We start from the raw sequence: 17,718 nt of genomic DNA on the forward strand, positions 1-17,718 counted from the left end.
GATCCACCCGCCTCGGCCTCCTGAATCTCTTGATTTTTACAACTCTTTCCTGCTGAAGCTAGAGACAGAGTTGGCCACTCAAGGTGTGACCCATAGTGTCTGTTGCTCTCTGGTGTTTGTCTGCTTTATGGAAATCCTTTTAGTATAATAGACAAGTTTGGAGCACAAAGACTGAAACACAGTCTGATGTGCATTTCTGGGATTCTCGACATGATGACTGTGAGTAGGAGGGGCTAAGAAGTGAAGAAAAATTACCAAACAAGTGTTTTACTAGGAGCTAATCATTGCTCTTGTTTGAACAATTTGGTCAGTTTGAAGGTAGCTATCATTAATTCTCCCTTCAAATTCTCTGAAAAGAAGTGCAAAATTTCTCTAACTGTATTAAAATGCATTGAGCATGGAAGCATATAAAATACAATGAGATAAATGAGTAGCTATGGTGAATTTTGGAAGGGGAAGGCACTGTAAAGACAGCATTTAATATTTTTAAATCTTTATCTTAAAACCACCAACACATATTACTGTCACTCAACATAGGGACTTTTGGTTTCCTTAAGGGACTGCTGGATGGAGACTGCATTCCTGTTTATAATATGCCAAGCCGTATTTTTTTGAGTAGATTGATCATTTACTTGTGATTTTCAGTTTTTATTTATGTTATTGAATTCAGTGATGCCTGTAGTGTAACGGTAACTAAACAAAGGCCTAGAGCCTTAAATGTGGAATTATGAGATCACAGAGTCAGTTACAAAATTTAATTTATAGACTTAGAGTGATACATGTTAAGAATTTAAGAAGTCAAATGATACTGTATATAGCATATAATGGGAGATTACCAGCAATCCCCCTGCTCTACCCCTGTCTTTAAATTCGCTCCCCCAGAGGCAGCCATTTTCCAACTTTTTGGATATTTCTATTGCCCTATATCTAAATAATGTTTTTATATTGCTTTCTTGCTGTATACACTTGAAGAACATCATATAATCTTCTGGGAAGATTTAATTTTCTTATATCACATCCTACATTCACTTCTACACTCAGCTTCCCAATATCATAAAGTTGTCTAAAATTTTAAGTTATCTCAATATCCAGGGCTTACATTACCATGATGTGTCACATATAATTTTCTTTTTTTTTTTTTTGCTTTGTTTGAATCATTGCCTTGTTTTTACAATTTGTTTGGCTTTGATTCCCTCAAGTTCTCTAAAAAGAGATGAAAATTTTTCTCAATGTTAAAAATAATCAGTTATTTTCCTCTTAAATAAATTCCTCAATCTATGTATGTCTTTAGTGACTTTTTGGTTCTAACAACTTGTTCTCCCCATTTTGTTCTATCATCAATGAAAGAGGAATGTTAAAATGTTTAGCTATGTGATTGTACAATTTGTCTACATCTTTTAGTTTCACTAATTTTTGCTTTGTATATTTTGAAGCTCTGTTATTAAGTACATAAACAATCATGATTCCTATGCCTTTCTAAAGAATGACCCTTTTATTATTATGAAATGAGTCTCTTTGTCTGTGGTGGTACACTTTATTTTGAAGTCAGTTTTAGCTATTATTCTTGAAACTGCTTCACCCTTCTTGTACACATTTTTCTCTTGCTTAACTTTTGACTTATCTGTGCCTTTATATTTAAAGTGATTTTGCAGGCAACAGAGAGTTGCTTTTTAAAAATCCATTCTAATAATTTCTGCCCTTTTTCCCCCTTAGGGACAGGGTCTCACTTTGTCACCTAGGCTGAAGTGCAGTGGCATGATCACAGCTCATTGTAACCTCAAACTTCTGGGCTCAAGTGATCCTCCTGTCTCACCCTCCTGAATAGCTGGGACCATAGGTGTGCACCACCACACCTGGCTAATTTTTAATTTTTTTTTTTTTTTTTTTGAGATGGAGTCTCGCTCTGTTGCTTAGGCTGGAGTGCAGTGGCACGATCTTGGCTCACTGCAACCTTCACCTGCTGAGGTTACGCGATTCTCCTGCCTCAGCCTCCTGAGTAGCTGGGATTACAGGTGCACACCACCATGCCCAGCTAATTTTTGTATTTTTAGTAGAGATGGGTTTCACCATGTTGGCCTGGCTGATCTCAAACTCCTGATCTTGTGATCCACCCTCCTCGACCTCCCAAAGTGCTGGGATTACAGGCGTGAGCCACCGTGCCTGGCCTTTACATTTTTTTCAGAGACAGGGTCTCACTATGTTGCTGAAGCTGGTCTTGAATTCCTAACCTCAAGCAATCCTCCTGCCTCAGCCTCCCAAATTATTGGGAATTATAGTGGAATTCCCAAATTCCCACTGGAATTATAGGTGTGAGCTACCGTGCCTGGCCTAATTTCTGCCTTTTAATTAGAGTGTTTAATCTTTTAACATCTAATGTAATTATTAGTATTGTACAATAGACCCCCTTATTCATGGAGGATAAGTTGCAGTACCTCTACTGGATGCCTGAAACTGAGGATAGTACCAAACCCTATATATGCTATGCACAAATTTCTTTTTCTTTCTTTACAATTTCATGAATAGAAGATTAATTCTTACAGTAGATCAGGGGTGTCCAATCTTTTGGCTTCCCTGGGCCACTTTGGAAGAAGAAGAATTGTCTTTGGCCACATGTAAAATACACTAAGATTAATGATAGATGATGACTAAACAAACAAAAATCACAAAAAAACTCATAACGTTTTTAAAAAGTTTACAAATTTGTGTTGGGCTATATCCATCCTGGGCTACATGTGGCCCATGGGTGGCGGATTAGACAAGCTTGCGTAGATTCTAGCAATCTCAGCACACAATTTTTTTTCTTTCCTTACTATGTCAAGAATTTTCAAATGTTCACTTAAAGGAGGCACTTTGTGGCTTCTCTTGGGCATATCCAAATTGCCAACTTTACATGTCTTGTGTTTGGAACCATTATTAAAGTAAAATAAAGGTTACTTGAACACAAGCAATGAGATATCGTGGCAGGCAATCTGTCTGTCTTAGGCTACTAAGACAACGGGTGGGTAGCGGATACAGTGTGGATACACTGGAAAGAGGGATGATTCATGGTGTGTGATTTCATCATATTACTCAGAATGGTGTCCAATTTAAAACTTATACATTATTTTTTTCTGAAATTTTCCACTTAATATTTTTGGACCAAGGTTGATTGTGGGTAACTGAAACCTTAGAAAGTGAAACCACGAATAAGGGATGACTATATCTGTAGTTAAGTCTGACATTTAATTATTTGTCTCTCTTTTTTTTTTTTTGTCCTCTTCTGTTTCTTATTCTTCTGTAACTCCTTTCTTGGTTTATTTTGTATTATTTGAATAATTTTAGAATTTCGTTTTTTCTGTTGACTTTAGTTCTACTTCTTTGCGTTATTTAACTTTTTACAGTTTACTTAGAGTTAATGAGTTAATATTGTACCACTTTACATAAAATGTAGAACCATCAACAACATAGTTCCATTGATCTCCAACTCCCATCCCCTATGCTATAGTTGTCCTAAGTATTATACCTATGTGCATTATAAACTTCACAAAATTTGCTTTAAACACTCAAATGTATTTTATTTGGTTATTTTATTTTATCATTATTTTTGAACTAGGGTCTCAGCCTGTTGCTCAGGCTGGGGAGCAGTGGCAACTCATGGCTCACTCAAGCCTTAAACTCATGGGCTCAAGTGATCCTTCGCTCTCAGCCTCCTGAGTAGCTGGGAACACAGGTGCATGCCACCACGCCCGACTAATTTTAGTATTTTTTGTAGAAACAGGGTCTTGCCATGTTGTCCAGACTAGTCTTAAACTCCTGGTCTTAAGCAGTTCTCCTCCTTCAACCTCTCAAAGTGCTGGGATTATAGGCATGAGCCACTGTGTCCACCTTCAGATGTATTTTTAAAAATTAAGATAAAAAATAATTTACATTCAAACATATATCATTTTTATTCTCTTCATCCCTTTACATAGTTTCAAATTTCCATCTAGAACCATTTAGAACCATCTAGAACCATTTCCCTTTAGCCAGAATAAGTGTCTTTAACATTTCTTATTGTACGTGTCTATTCTCGAATTCACTTAGTTTTCTTTTATCTCAAAGTATCTTTATTTTGCTTTCATTCTTGAAGACTATTTTCACTGGATGTCAAATTTGGGCTTACCAGTTTTGTTTTTCTGTAGCACTTTAAAGATGTCTTTGTCTTCTGGCCTCTGGAGATTTTGATAAGTCAGTGATTATTTGAATCACTATGACCTTGCACATAATGTACTGTTTTTCTTTGGCTACTTTTAAGACTTTCTCTTTATTTTGGTTTACAGTTACTTCACTCTGATGCAGTAGATGTATTTACTTTGCCGAGCTTCTTAAAGATATAAATGTATATATATATAAATACATGTACATAATGTATATATCTTTATATACATTTATATCTTTTCCTAAATTTGGAAGATTTTGGCTGTTACATCTTAATTTTTTTTCTATTTCATCCTCTCTGCAGGTTCATAAATCTCTTTCTCTCTCTCTTTTTTAAAGTTTTAAAAAAAGACATTTTTTTCCTCTCGTTTAGATGGGATGATGTCTATTGATGTATCTTTGAGTTCTGTTTTAAGCCCATCTAATAATTTTTTAAAACTTTCATTTCTGGAATTTTTCTAAGCTTAGAATTTCGATTTAGTTTTTTATTTGTAGTTTTGATTTCTTTGCTGAGATTTTATTTATTTATTTCACAAGCATGTGCTTGTCTGCTCCATTTAGCTTCTTATAGTAGCTGCTTTGAAGATCCTTGTCTGCTAATCCAGTACCTGGATCATTTCTGGGTTAGTGTTCACTGATTGTTCTGTCCCTCCAAGCTAGGCCGCATTTTTCTGATTCTTTGTAGAGCAGTTTTTCCAACCCCTGGCGGCGGACTGCTACGGGTCCATGGCCTGTTAGGAACCGGGATGCACGCGCATTCCCGCCTGGGCTAAGCCTCCTGTCAGATCAGCAGCGGCATTAGATTCCCTTAGGAGCGGGAACCCTGTTGTGAACTGCGTATGCGAGGGGAATCTAGATTGCATGCGCCTTATGAAAATCTAACTAACGCCTGATGATCTGAGGTGGAGCAGTTTCATCCCGAAACCATCCCCCGCCCCCACTACCTCCATGTCTTCCAAGAAATCAGTCTCTAGTGCCAAAAAGGTTGGGGATTGCTGTTGTAGAGGTAGCTTTACAGAGTGGGGAAGCTGATGTAAGGGTCCAGTTGTTTTTGTTCAAATGTTCAAGCAATCCTTTTGTTTTCAGCTCCACCCTTAGCCCTGAATGTAGAAGCTCATGATGACTTCTGCGTCCTGGGCTTTTTGAGTTCTGTTTGATTGGAAAACTTCTCGGCTCCCTCTGTTACCTCCACCATTTCCAGGCAGTCTTGGTTGTGTTTTTTCCATTCTACTAGTTCAGTTACCATCTAGTCTATTTCTGTCTGCTGCCATGTTATTAAAATTTGGTCTGCTGGGGTCTCTGCTCATATTCTCTATATGCTTTGGTATATATGTCTCTTTATTCCTTTACGTTTATTTGAGTGGGATTTTTGGAAGTGGGTAGATGTGTGTTCTCTCTTCCCTTATTAATAGGAAGTGAATAAATTATAAAGAACTAATTTGAGGAGAAAACAACTTTTCTGGTAAACGATAAAAGCAAGCTTTTCATCATATTATGTTGGACTTTTAAACAACATACTAAACTTGAAGCTTCCTCTCCAAGCAAGAGAATCAAGTAGAGGTTGGGGGTGCTTATGTATGATGCAGCATCACAGAGATGCTGAGCTATAAGCAACTCGTAGGTCTTTTGGAACAGAGATTTTCACACTTTTTTAAAAAATAAAATTTTACTGGCTGGGTGCCATGGCTCACGCCTGTAATCCCTACACTTTGGGAGGCTGAGATGGGCAGATCACCTAAGGTCAGGAGTTCAAGACCAGCCTGGCCAACATGGTGAAACCCTGTCTCTACTAAAAATACAAAAATTAACCAGGTGTAGTGGCAAGCGCCTGTAATCCCAGCTACTTGGGAGGCTGAGTCAGGAGAATCGCTTAAACCTGGGAGGTGGAGATTGCAGTGAGCCAAGATCATGCCACTGCACTCCAGCCTAGGTAACAGAGCAAGACTCCATCTCAAAAAAAAAAAAAAAAAATTTGCTTGCACTTCAATATATAAAACAGAAAAAAGTTATTTTCTCCCCAGCAATTTAAAATGTTCTTGTTATAAACCCCTTGAGCTCCTTTCAAGAGCTTTGGGATTCCCTGGAGCCCAGATAGAAAATCATTGCTGTGGGGACAGCAATTTACATTTCCTTGGCCCAAACAGTATGTACAACCATTTTTTTTCTGGTATAGAAGTATTAAGAAGTAATTATTTAAAAAATTTTATTGATACATAATAGATGTGTATATATATATTTAGGGGTAAATGTGGTAATTTAATACATTCATGTAATTTGTAAAGATTCAATCAGTGCCATTGGGATATCTGTCAGTTTAAATATTTGTCCTTTACAAGAAGCAATAATATTAAACTTTATTGGGCACTCACTATGTTTGGGACATTATGTTATGGGCTTTTTGTACATGATCTCATTTAATTCTCACAACAATGCTGTGAGGTAGATGTAATGATTATTTCCATTATGTAGATGAGGAAATGGAGGCCTGGACAGGTTACATAGTTGTTCATGGATACACAGCTAGGAAGTGGAAGACCTGGGACCCAAAGTCCACTCACTTAACCAGGAAACGACCCTGGGCATGGTCTGCTGGGCCCTCACTTCCCAACCCCCTCACCCCCCATGCCCAGCACCAGGAACCATCACTGTGAGGCCTGTATAATAGGGTAGTCTCCTATTTCTGACAAAAAATATAATGGGTTAGAGTGAAACAAAAATGCAATGCATGTCTCTAATCTTCAGGCAATGCCAGCTCCCAGACACCCCGCCCTATTCTGCATCCGACTCATGCTCTCCTCCGCAGGTCAAAGGTGAGTGCGGTCCGCCTTCAGCACATAACATCTTGCACTGTTGCTCTTCTTCGACTCTGGGCGGTGAGAAAGCGGCACTTCTTGCTTGTGTCTCTCCTCAGGTGCGTGCTACCGAACCCTAAGGCCCACAGCTGGGAGAACTCCAGCTCCTTTTCTCCACCCCACAGCTGCTCCTGCGATGCCGCCCATGCACCCGCTGCAGAGCACCTCTGGAATGGGCGACTCCAGCCAAGTCCACGGAGACTTTCACAGCTGCCACTCAAACGCCAGTCATCTTGCCACCCCCCTGGACCAATCCGTGTCCTCCCATCTGGGGATAGGTTGTTCTTACCATCAGCAGCCTCTGTGCCACAACCCTGGGTAAAGAAAAAGATATTTAGTTATCAAAGACCTCTGCAGAAAGCCTCGGCGCAGCCTGCCTCTGGCAAGGACCTAGAGAGAATGCACAGTGGAGTCCTGTCCAGGAGATGGCAGTGTTGAGACGCATATAGGACGTCGCGCGGTCCCAGTGTTCTTGGCTTAGACAATCTTTTAATTAAAAACCCTCTAAATCCAAGGTCCTTCTTCAACCAAAAGTTAAAATGTCAGGAATATACAGTGAGGTTCTGGATGATGGAGGAAACATTGTTAGCTTATGCAGCCTCAGCTCGACTACCCAAGGGGATTGTGAATGAGCTCTCCGAGAAATATCTGCTAATTAAGCCTTAACTAATGTTCTTTTCTTCTGTCTTCTCCCCTTTTCTTTCTTTTATTTCCTCTTCTGGATCTAGAGGGTGACAAAAAGAGTAAAGGCCATCAAAAATTGCGGTAAAACTCCACCTGAAAAAAATGGTCGGGTGTAAAATGTAAACCTATATTTTATGTCTGTATCTTCCCTGTCTCTGTTAGTCCTCTGCCATTATAAACATTGTCAGCTTATCTTTCAGGTTGGTGAATCTCAGATCCACTTGATCAAGGGAAACTGAGTTTCAGCCTAGTAGGGCTCAAGGAACCTTAACTAATTGGAATTAGACTTAGGAAAGCAGAGAGCCTGGGAGATTTAATTTTATTTGATAGAACATGGAGCAGAAGGAAGAATCCTAACCTTCATTTTGGTGTCTTCATTTTAGAGCCTCATTGCCTCCAACCAAGAAGAGAAAGTGCACGCAGGCACTCGAGGACTCCAGGGACTGCCAAGTGTGGGCCTGCCACTGCAGACCAAGTGAGCAAACCGGGGCGGGGACAAGGACAATGCCATCAAAGCCTTGGGCATTAAATCAAGGCTTTTTTTTTTTTACCAACCTTTGAGCAGCCCTACAGAAGTTTCCCTCTCACAGAAGAGCAATGAGAGGCTCTGGTAGTTTGGTTCTTCCCTCTGGACGTACCTTTCATTCAGGCGGGGTCACACAGGTCCTCCCAGGAAGAGATGCTGTGTTCTCTCTCAGGTGCAGGTGAAATGCCAGTCTTTCAATTTCAGGGACAATGTGTCTTAGAGGATCCAGACTCCAGGCCTGTGGAAGCTGTGCAATATGGCAGTGCCTTCAAGAGCCTGCTGGTGTGCCCATTTCATTGCTGCAATCCTTCTCAACCTTACTGTGCAAGAAATAGCGTGAGGATCTTGGTAAAATGCAGACTCTGATTCAGTCTCCTAGGGTCTGAGGTCTGCATTTCTAACAAGCGTCCAGGTGATGGTGATGCTGCTGGCTCATGGAAGGCATTCTGAGAAGCAAAACTTGCCGGGTTTTTCCACTAGAACAGGGAGGTAGAAAGCCGAACTTTTCTTCAAACTCACTTCAAACTGGCAAGTTCCCAGTGGATGTTAGAAATTTTGTAAAATCATTTTAGAAGTCTTTCATCCGAGTCATCTAATGTCCAAGCGGTCAGTCTTCCGTTTTTTTTTTTTTCCTTGTCTTATATAACGTGTAACGCATCATGTTTTGAGCCAAGAGACCTGATTAACAAAGTAGCTTTTTGAAGTCTAAAGACTTGAACTTCAAAATTTTCAGAGTAAATGCTATGGCACATACTAGCAGAAAAGGATAACATTCTAGGCCAGTTTCTGTTTGTTTGTTTGCTTATTTGTTTTTGTAAAGATGGGTTTCGCTAAGTTGCCCAGGCTGGTCTCGAATTCCTGGCTTCAAGTGATTCCCCCACCTCAGCCTCCCAAAGTCTTTGGATTGCAGGCATTAGCCACCATATCTGGCCTCAACCCAGTTCTATTAGCAACTGTGAACACTCAAATGTGGCCAGTGTGAACAAATTCAGTGTACCAAGTCCCATTTCTTCTATCCCGGTTGGTCAGCTCGGCAAGAGGTTGAAGATTTCCTTCTTGGGTCCCCCGTCCCACCACTGTCCCCCAATTCTAGAGGTTTACACTGTCCAGAAAAGAGATGTGCGTGGCTTCACCTGAGTGGGAAAAAAACACAGTCTTTCTTGCTGGGGCTGCTGCCTTTGCCTTTGACAGCCCCATGGTAAGAGTTGATTCTCTAAGGGACCTCTGGCGTCAGCTCCAGCGTGGGCTGTGGAGGCCTTCTGTGGATGATGACTTCACCCTGTCAGTCAAGTCCCACCCATCTCCTGGGAGTGCGGTCTCAGAATTGTACTGGGCATCCATCCCTCATATCAACTAAACCTCAAACTGCCTGCTTTCTTTTTATATGCATCCAACATGGTCAGCAGTTGCTCACCATTTTTTTTCCAACCTTAGAAACACAAAATGCTACTTAAAGCCCCATTTGTGGATAAGTTGGAGCTCTCCATCCACCTTCCTATGCAATGCTACCCTAATTTCTTCAGGGATCCCCACATCTAGCCTGTAGCTTTTTTTTAAATGATTCTCAGACATAAAAGGCTGAGTAAATTCGTAGCCAGACGGGGGAACCATCTGTTCATTCTCCTGCAGATGCACTAGCTCACTAAGGGATACAGGACAAGTCACTCAAGCCTTCCAAGAATTTCCTCATCAAACCAGATTGCTGCTCAAATTGTCCTGGCCATCCCAGAGTTAGGTTCCATCCTGTGATGGTTTTCTGCTGCCTGTCCCAGAAAGGTCATTGATTCTTCACCATCTTCAGAGAACAACCATGGAAGAGTGACGGAAATGGCTAGGATTTCCAGCAGATAGGAAATCCTATATCCCTTGTTTAAATCCCATTCACAGGTCACTGAAAAGCAGACTAAAGATAACTGAATCCAGACAACAGTTTCAGAATGAAAATGAGCAGGTTCCAAGGGCCAAAAAAAGAAAAAAGAAAAAAAAAAGATACAAAACAAAGCATTTAGTTAATCTGAATGCCACATTCTTATTACAGTTTGTATTTTTAGCAAAAGTTTTCTAGTCAATAATTCCTATTTGATGTTGCAGGGGCTAAGGTTTCTACAAAGGTCCTGGGGAAACAGCACATTGCTAGAGGAAGGAGGCGGTTATGCCATTCTTACAGGCAGAAGGATCACCAATTTTTGATCAGAGATGTCCTGAACCAGTCAATAAAGCTTTTCTAGTGACCTCCTCCCAAGTAGTACACTTTGGCTAAGGGTTCCAAGATCCTCATTTATAGGGCTGAAAATGTAGAATTACTGGGTTGGTGTGGGCAAATGTAGAAGTTTGCTTAGAGAGGAAGTTCTGGTAGGCAAGCTCCTACCAGCTGGTTCCTGGCCCTACTTGGTCTGAACCCCAAATAAAAAAGGGTTCATGGCCTCCCTGAGAGACTTCAACCCTCTGTTATTTTGAACCTCAAATACAAAAGGGTTTTCCAGCCCTAGAGTCATGGCCGGTGGCCCACAGTCAGAGGTGCACTGGCTGAATTCACACTGTAGCGTCAGAAAATGTACTTATCTTGTCTCTCCAGGAATCTGGGATTCCCAGAGCCTTATTTTTCTTGATTATGAAATGGGAATAATAATTTTGACTTTACCCATCTCTAAGACTTTTTAAAATAAGTTAAGCAAACATATTTTGAAAGGCATTCAAATGCAAGCTATCAGTTTTCTCCAAAAGGTCTGGACTTAGGCAGTTTGCTGCTTTTACATTCTCACTTCTGTTAGATTTTTCTCAAGAGAACCTTAATCTAGCATGAAGTGAAGAGGAAGATTTGAATCTCACCTCTTCCACTTAACAGCTGTGACACTGGGCAAGTTATTTCAGGTCTTTGAAAGTCAGTTTCCACATTTGTTAAATGAGATTAAGAATCCTTACCTCATAACCACTTTAGAAATACTTTTGGCAGTATCTACTAAAGCATGTCCTACAACCCGGTGATTCCATCCCTAGACGTATAACTAGCAGGAATGTGTATATATGCCCACCAAAAGACATGCAAAAGAATGTCTAGAGCAGCATTACTTATAACAACCACAAACCAAAAAGATACCAAATGGCCATCAATGGCAAGATAAATTGTGGTATATTTATACAACGGAGTACAATATGGCAATGAGAATGAGCAAAGGACTGCCATTTGCAACACTAATGAATGAGTCCCATAAATATACTGTTGGGCGAAAGAGGCCAATGAGGCCAGGCATGGTGGTTTATGCCTGTAATCTCAGCGCTTTGGGAGGCTGAGGTGGGTGGATTGCTTGAGCCCAGAAGTTTGAGACCAGCCTGGGAAACAAAGTAAGATCCTGTCTCTACAGAGAAAAAAAAAAAAAAAAAAAAGCCGATGTGGTGGCACGCACCTGTGGTCCCAACTCAGGAGGCTGAGGTGGGAGGATAGCTTCAGCCCAGGAAGTTGAAGCTACAGTGAGCTATGATTGTGCCATTGCACTCCAGCCTGGGTGACAGAGCAAGACCCTTAAAAAAAGAAAAAAAAAAAGGCTAGCTCCGCATACAAGAGTATATATTACATCATAGTATTCCATTCCTATAAACTCTGCTATGGTGTTAGATTTTAGGATAGTGGTCAGTCTTGGTGAGGAGAGACTAATTATTGATGGGGGCATGTAGGTATCTCCTGGAGGGCTCAAAATGTCCTATACCGCTAGATCATTTTGTAAAGTATAAAATTGTGTACTCATGATCTGTATACTCTTCTTGATGTACAGGGTCCTTCAAAAAAGAAAGTTTATGGAACAAAAGGATTCTTACCTGGGAGATAGTTTAAGGAGCTGATGGAATACTATGTAAAGTGTCTGGGACAGCACCTGTGGTGCAGAAAGCACTCACAGTAGGAGACCATCATTAGTCGTATTAATATGAATAAGTTCTAGCACTAGGCTCAGGTGTGTGCCTTGGGTTTCAGAGTGGGCCTGTAATCCCAGCTTCTGGTCCCTAGGCTTTTCCCATCTGATAGCCATCTCCCAAGGAAGCCACAACTGTATCACCCCTATTGGAGCGGCTGCTCTGATACCCCTACTGTTTAGATGACAAAGGGCAGGAAATGCTGTTGTGTTTGACAATCCTCCCTGCCCCTGTCCACTCTCCCCATCAGTGTCTGCAGGAGCCGAACTGGCTTTTGGATGCATGCCTGGGAACACTGACCTCGCTGCCACGCTTGAGTGGGAAAGGGCATGATTTAGCCGGTATTCAGTCAGGCACATGGGTTAGTCGTTTCACATTAGATAGAGCTACCACGGAGGCCGACAACAGAAGTATTTCCCAAGGCTTCTTAGGAAATTCTGAGCCACCTAAGTTGAAACAAGTACAGCAATAATGACAGCGCCACTAGAGAAGGCACCATTGTTTAAACTCTTACCAGTGGCAGACACTGTGCTCTGCATTTTGCAGTCATGGCCTCATTAAACCCCTTCGACAACTCGGGAGGTAACATAGTTACTCCCATTTTGCAGATGGAAAAACTGAAGCTCAGAGAGCTTAAATCATTTTTGTAAGATTGTTCAGCCCTTAAGTGTAGAATTGTGATTCAAACCCAGATCTGTCTTGATTCGAAACTCCAAGCTCTCAACCCTTTCTTCATTGTAGGGGAGAGGAAGACAAAAAAGAAAGAATTACGTTCTCTCTTTCTCTCAATTTGGTGTAAGCAGGATAACCATAGAAGGGTTTCTTTCTTTTTTTTGAAAATAGACCAGGTGGCTTTTGGAGGAGTGAGAGCCTGAAGAGCTCCTTGCATTGTCCACTTCCTGTGTTTGTAGCTGGGAAAAAAGTTTTTCAGGGTTTTGAGAAATCTTTCTAAAATAGGTGTTTTATAAAAACAAAAAATGCATATTTTGCTTAAGTGACATTTAATAGCAATACCCCAAGAGAAATACTTTTTTGTTTGTTTGTTTGTTTGTTTGTTTTTTACATTTGGGATGAAAAGCAACTTGAAGCAGCTCTATTTATTTATTTTAGGAAGTCCTCAATGGAAGTATAAAGAAAGGAAAAGTTTGAAGATTAAAAAACAACCCAGCTCCTTTCTCTTGCATTCTCCAAGCTGTGGGCTAGGTGGACACATTCAATAGGAGCTAATGTCCTATTTGTACATTGTTACTGAGAGCCTGAACCTGGTCTCACAAATACCCACTATTTCCCATTCCCTCCTGATGTCGAGCATGAATGATGGTAGAGGAGTTAAAAGAAAAGGGGACAGCAGGCCAGGTGCGGTGGCTCACACCTGTGATCCCAGCACTTTGGGAGGCCAAGGCGGGTGGATCACCAGGTCAGGAGATTGAGACCATCCTGGCTAACACGGTGAAACCACATCTCTACTAAAAATATAAAAAACAAGCTGGGTGTGGTGGCGGGCGCCTATGGTCCCAGCTACTCGGGAGGCTGAGGCAGGAGAATGGCGTGAACCAGGGAGGCGGAGCTGGCAGTGAGCTGAGATCGCACCACTGCACTCCAGCCTGGGCGACAGAGTGAGACTCCGTCTCAAAAAAAAAAAAAAAAAAAAAGAAAAGAAAAGGGAACAGCAACCATACCAATACCATTTTACATAAAAATTATCTGAGGTTGAATCCATATGGTTTAGGAGGCATACTCAAATTAAGACAAGTTGCAAGGATTATGCAAAATAGGAGGTTGCACATGTGAAATTGCTGTTATTTGACCATTTTTGACATAGAAAAGTGGCAGTTTTCTACAGTTGATGTTGCACACTAACAAGATTTTCTCTGTTACTTTATCTTGGTTCTAGCTTCTGAAAGTGCTTTCACTTCCATTATGTCATTCTCTCTGCTTGTGTAATGCTGTGATGTGTAAAGATGGCAGGATACATGTTTTTAATTTCTGTTTTGCAGTTGAGGGAAGTAAGACTCCAAGTGAATAAATAACTGGTCTAAGTTCAAAAAACTAGTTGGACCACAGAATCTTGGAGCCACAAAAGACCTGCCAAAATTAAAATATATTGGTTGCAGTGAACAAAAACAAACCAAAATTGAAAAAAACCCCAGCAAACCCTCAAACTGTCTTGTGCAAAAAAAGCAAAATAAAACAACAACAACAAAACAAGCAAAAAACAGAATCAGGGGAACCATTGGCTCCTGTAACCCAAGGTTTAGAATTGGGTCCCAGAACTCATATGACACTGTGAGGACTGGGTGCCCTTCATTTTTAACTCTGCCTTCTGCTGTGCTGGCATCATTCCCAGATGGGCTTTTTCCTCATGTCCCAAAATGGTGCCAGCAGCTGCTGGCGATGTATCTTGCAGGTTCAAACTTCATGGAGAAGAGTGAGCATCCCTGAAGTGCTGAGATCTACTCTGCTTGAATTGGGATAGGCCACATGTCCACCGCTGATGCAATTACTGATGCAAGGACTGAATGCTGTACTTTGATTGATTGAGCTGGGTCACCTACCCTCCTGGCTCTGGGAGTGGACTTCACTGCAACCACACAGACTGAAAGTGAGGAGAAGCTATGCAGGATGTAGGGTAGATAGATATTAGGAACAAAGTTTCCAACAAGTCCCCCCACCTGTTGACATTGCTGACTCCAGGCTGCTTCTTTTACAGATGAGAAAATGAGGTCAGCAGCACACCCCCTACCCCCAGCACATGACACTTCCCTGGTCACTTTGCCTTACACATGGCCCACTCATCAGCTTCATGCTGCTAGCTGTGAGTCTAGGAAAAACAGCCTGGAAGGAAGGCTCTGACCCACCTGTTTCTTTGCAGTGACAAGTAGGAGTCACAGCTGTGAAGTCCAGGACCCTGACAGTGAGGGACAGCACGGAATGCCTCCAGACCAGTGCTCCCCTGCTCTGAAGTGGCAGCCATACCATAGTGTTCCTTGGCACAGCTTACTAAACAGTCATTATGAAAAACTGTAAGTGGCCTTGGGTGGGCTGGAGAGTGAGGGGAGAAAGGCAGTGCCAAATCTCAGTAGTGAGTTCAAGCACTGGAGCTTTGAGGTCACCTCTGGTCAAGTGGGGCAAGTCAATGAGAAAGTGTCTGTCTTACTCCTCATTTTTTGCATCCTAACAAAGAAATAGTTGGGACATGGGTTTCTGGCCTTCAGAAAGCCAGACTTATAGTTCTATCTGATTATAATTTAACCACTAAATGATGGAGAAAGAAGGAATCTTTCTGGGATCACAGGCCCAGTTTAAACTAAAAACTGGAATATAGACATTCCCCAACTCACTAACATTTAATCCTGCAGTTAATTTATAATGCCATAAAATAATTTTCTGGGGGCCACATTAAATTGTGAGCCAATGACCACCCCCAGCATATATGCTGTGAATGAATATTACCAAGTTCATTGACAATATATCCTGCAGCAATCATGGTAGGTGGTTTCTTTATGGTAAGGAGTCTGAAGCCAAATAATACAAAACATCCTAAAAAAGTGGAAAACCTTCACCCAATTTTTATGACATAATATAGTTTCAAGAAATAAATGTGGACTCCTATATTATTACTCTTAAACATCCTTTACACTTCTTTATTTCTTAGCATGTAATTTACCTACCTAAATTTTCTAGAATTTTCACTGGGCTATAACTTGAGTGCCTTTTAAAATTTTCCAAATTCAAATACAGTAAAACTATCACTAGGGCTTTTATGGTGGATGTACTAGAGGGAAGAAATATTTTCCTTAAAACAAAATCTAGGGAGTTGAACAGACTTTGGGAGTTGGTATGTTTAATAAGCTAAAGGAAGCTCATTGCTCATTGTATCATTGAAATGTCATGACTTTGTGTCTTTTCTACTGTGTGCAATTAGAAAAAGAAATGAGGGGTCCATGGGTTTTGGCTTTGAGGCTTGGCCTTCATTAGATTATCTCTTGGGGAATACTCCATGTTCTATATGAAATATGAGCACCGAGGTATGAAACTGTCACATGCAGGCTCAATGTTTTAATTAAAACTTAACTGCTTCCAAGGCTCTATGCATCAAGTTGATCAAGTTTTCAAGGTAAGTGTTATCTCTCTTCTTATTTGAAAACATTTTTAAGTTTTTTTGAACAGCCTATCTTGGCTCCAATAAACTAGAAGAAATTGAAGAACACAGAGGATATGGAAAGAAAGGAGAACACAGATAGTATCAACTCAAAAGTATTAAGGCAGATTTATGTTGAGTATTTAGTCATAATTCACTTTTCCTAAGCAAAAAAGGAAGGCAATATTTACCCAGATTAGAATTCAGGCCCTCCTAATTTCACTACTTATATCAATGAGACAGAAAAACACCCATCTTTTCTTATATGGTTAGGTCTAATTTGTTACAAAAATGTCATTTTCTTAAGTTACCTAAAAACAGTACAGTTAGGGTATTAAAATTTTATCAATTTTTTTCGGAGTAATGTTTCAATGCTATCAAAGAACTTTTAAAAAACCAGTTTAATTGACTTTATACTTAACTTTTGATATCAAAAGCAGAATTGCCATTCTTAGGTAAGCAGATTTCTATAATCAGAGGTTGGTGTTTAAGGTTCAGAATAATCGTCAACAGTATAATTCTTGTTGATTGATTCCATTTCTGATTACTGCTGCCCTAAATTTCAGCCTAATGCTCGTATCTTAGCTGTACTTTTTTTAAGAGTTTTTGACAGTGAAGCATAAAACATCACCAAAAATCTCCTTTTATTCTCAACCAAGACAGTTCTTACTACCCTCGGTAGTAAAATCTATATTGTTCTATCCATCTAGCCTTTAGATGAACAAATGAGCAGAAACCTGAGTCAATAAGAAGTTTCCAGATGACATAAGACGTGTAGTCTTTATGAAATTCTTCATTCAATGGATTTTCTTTTTGCTGCTGGCAGGCACTGTGATTGTGAAGCCTTTGACTGATTGGCTTCTTCAGGGTAATCAATGACTCAGTAACTTGATCAATTGGGGAGGTGCAAAGAACATGAACACTCTTCTCCCAAGAGACCCATTAATTTTTTCTGTTTCTGGAATTAGAGGAAAATTTAGAAACTCTGTGTTATTCATCATAATAGCAGCCATCCAAACTGAGATCCCAGGATGCATAGATCTGTACAGTAGTACAGCAGTGAGTACTGCCCTCCTCTGCTTGTGGAGAGCTTCTTTCTTGAGAAGAAACCCGCATTTAGGAAGCTTGATGAATTAAAAATCCTGCTGCATATTTTCATCATGCATGGGAAAAATTCACCAAAGAAGTTTTCAACTTTTATATTCTCTATTTGATAATGTTATGCATTTAATATGTTTTCTTTTTATTAACATTTTAGAATTATTTTATTAAACCTATTACAGTTTGAGTATTCCTTATCTGAAATGTTGGAGATCAGAAGTATTTCTGATTTGGGAACTCTCTTGGATTTTGGAAGATTGTGTTATACTTACCCTAATCCAAAAATCTGAAATCTGAAATGCTCCAGTGAGCATTTCTTTTGAGCATCATAT

General features: G+C 40.3%; 1 protein-coding gene across 1 annotated transcript in view; it reads left to right on the top strand.

Annotated features, from left to right (window-relative positions):
- The window catches only part of MYRFL (myelin regulatory factor like), a 129,163-nt gene that overhangs the window by 48,794 nt on the left and 62,651 nt on the right, over positions 1–17,718 (top strand). The window contains exons 5-8 of the mRNA XM_025402940.1: positions 6,919–6,986; positions 7,088–7,346; positions 8,096–8,187; positions 15,017–15,167. Of these exons, the coding sequence (XP_025258725.1) occupies positions 6,919–6,986; positions 7,088–7,346; positions 8,096–8,187; positions 15,017–15,167 (570 nt within the window). The remainder of the gene's footprint in view (positions 1–6,918; positions 6,987–7,087; positions 7,347–8,095; positions 8,188–15,016; positions 15,168–17,718) is intronic.

The sequence above is a fragment of the Theropithecus gelada genome, chromosome 11 (genome assembly GCF_003255815.1).
Source record: "Theropithecus gelada isolate Dixy chromosome 11, Tgel_1.0, whole genome shotgun sequence".
Lineage (NCBI taxonomy): Eukaryota > Metazoa > Chordata > Mammalia > Primates > Cercopithecidae > Theropithecus > Theropithecus gelada.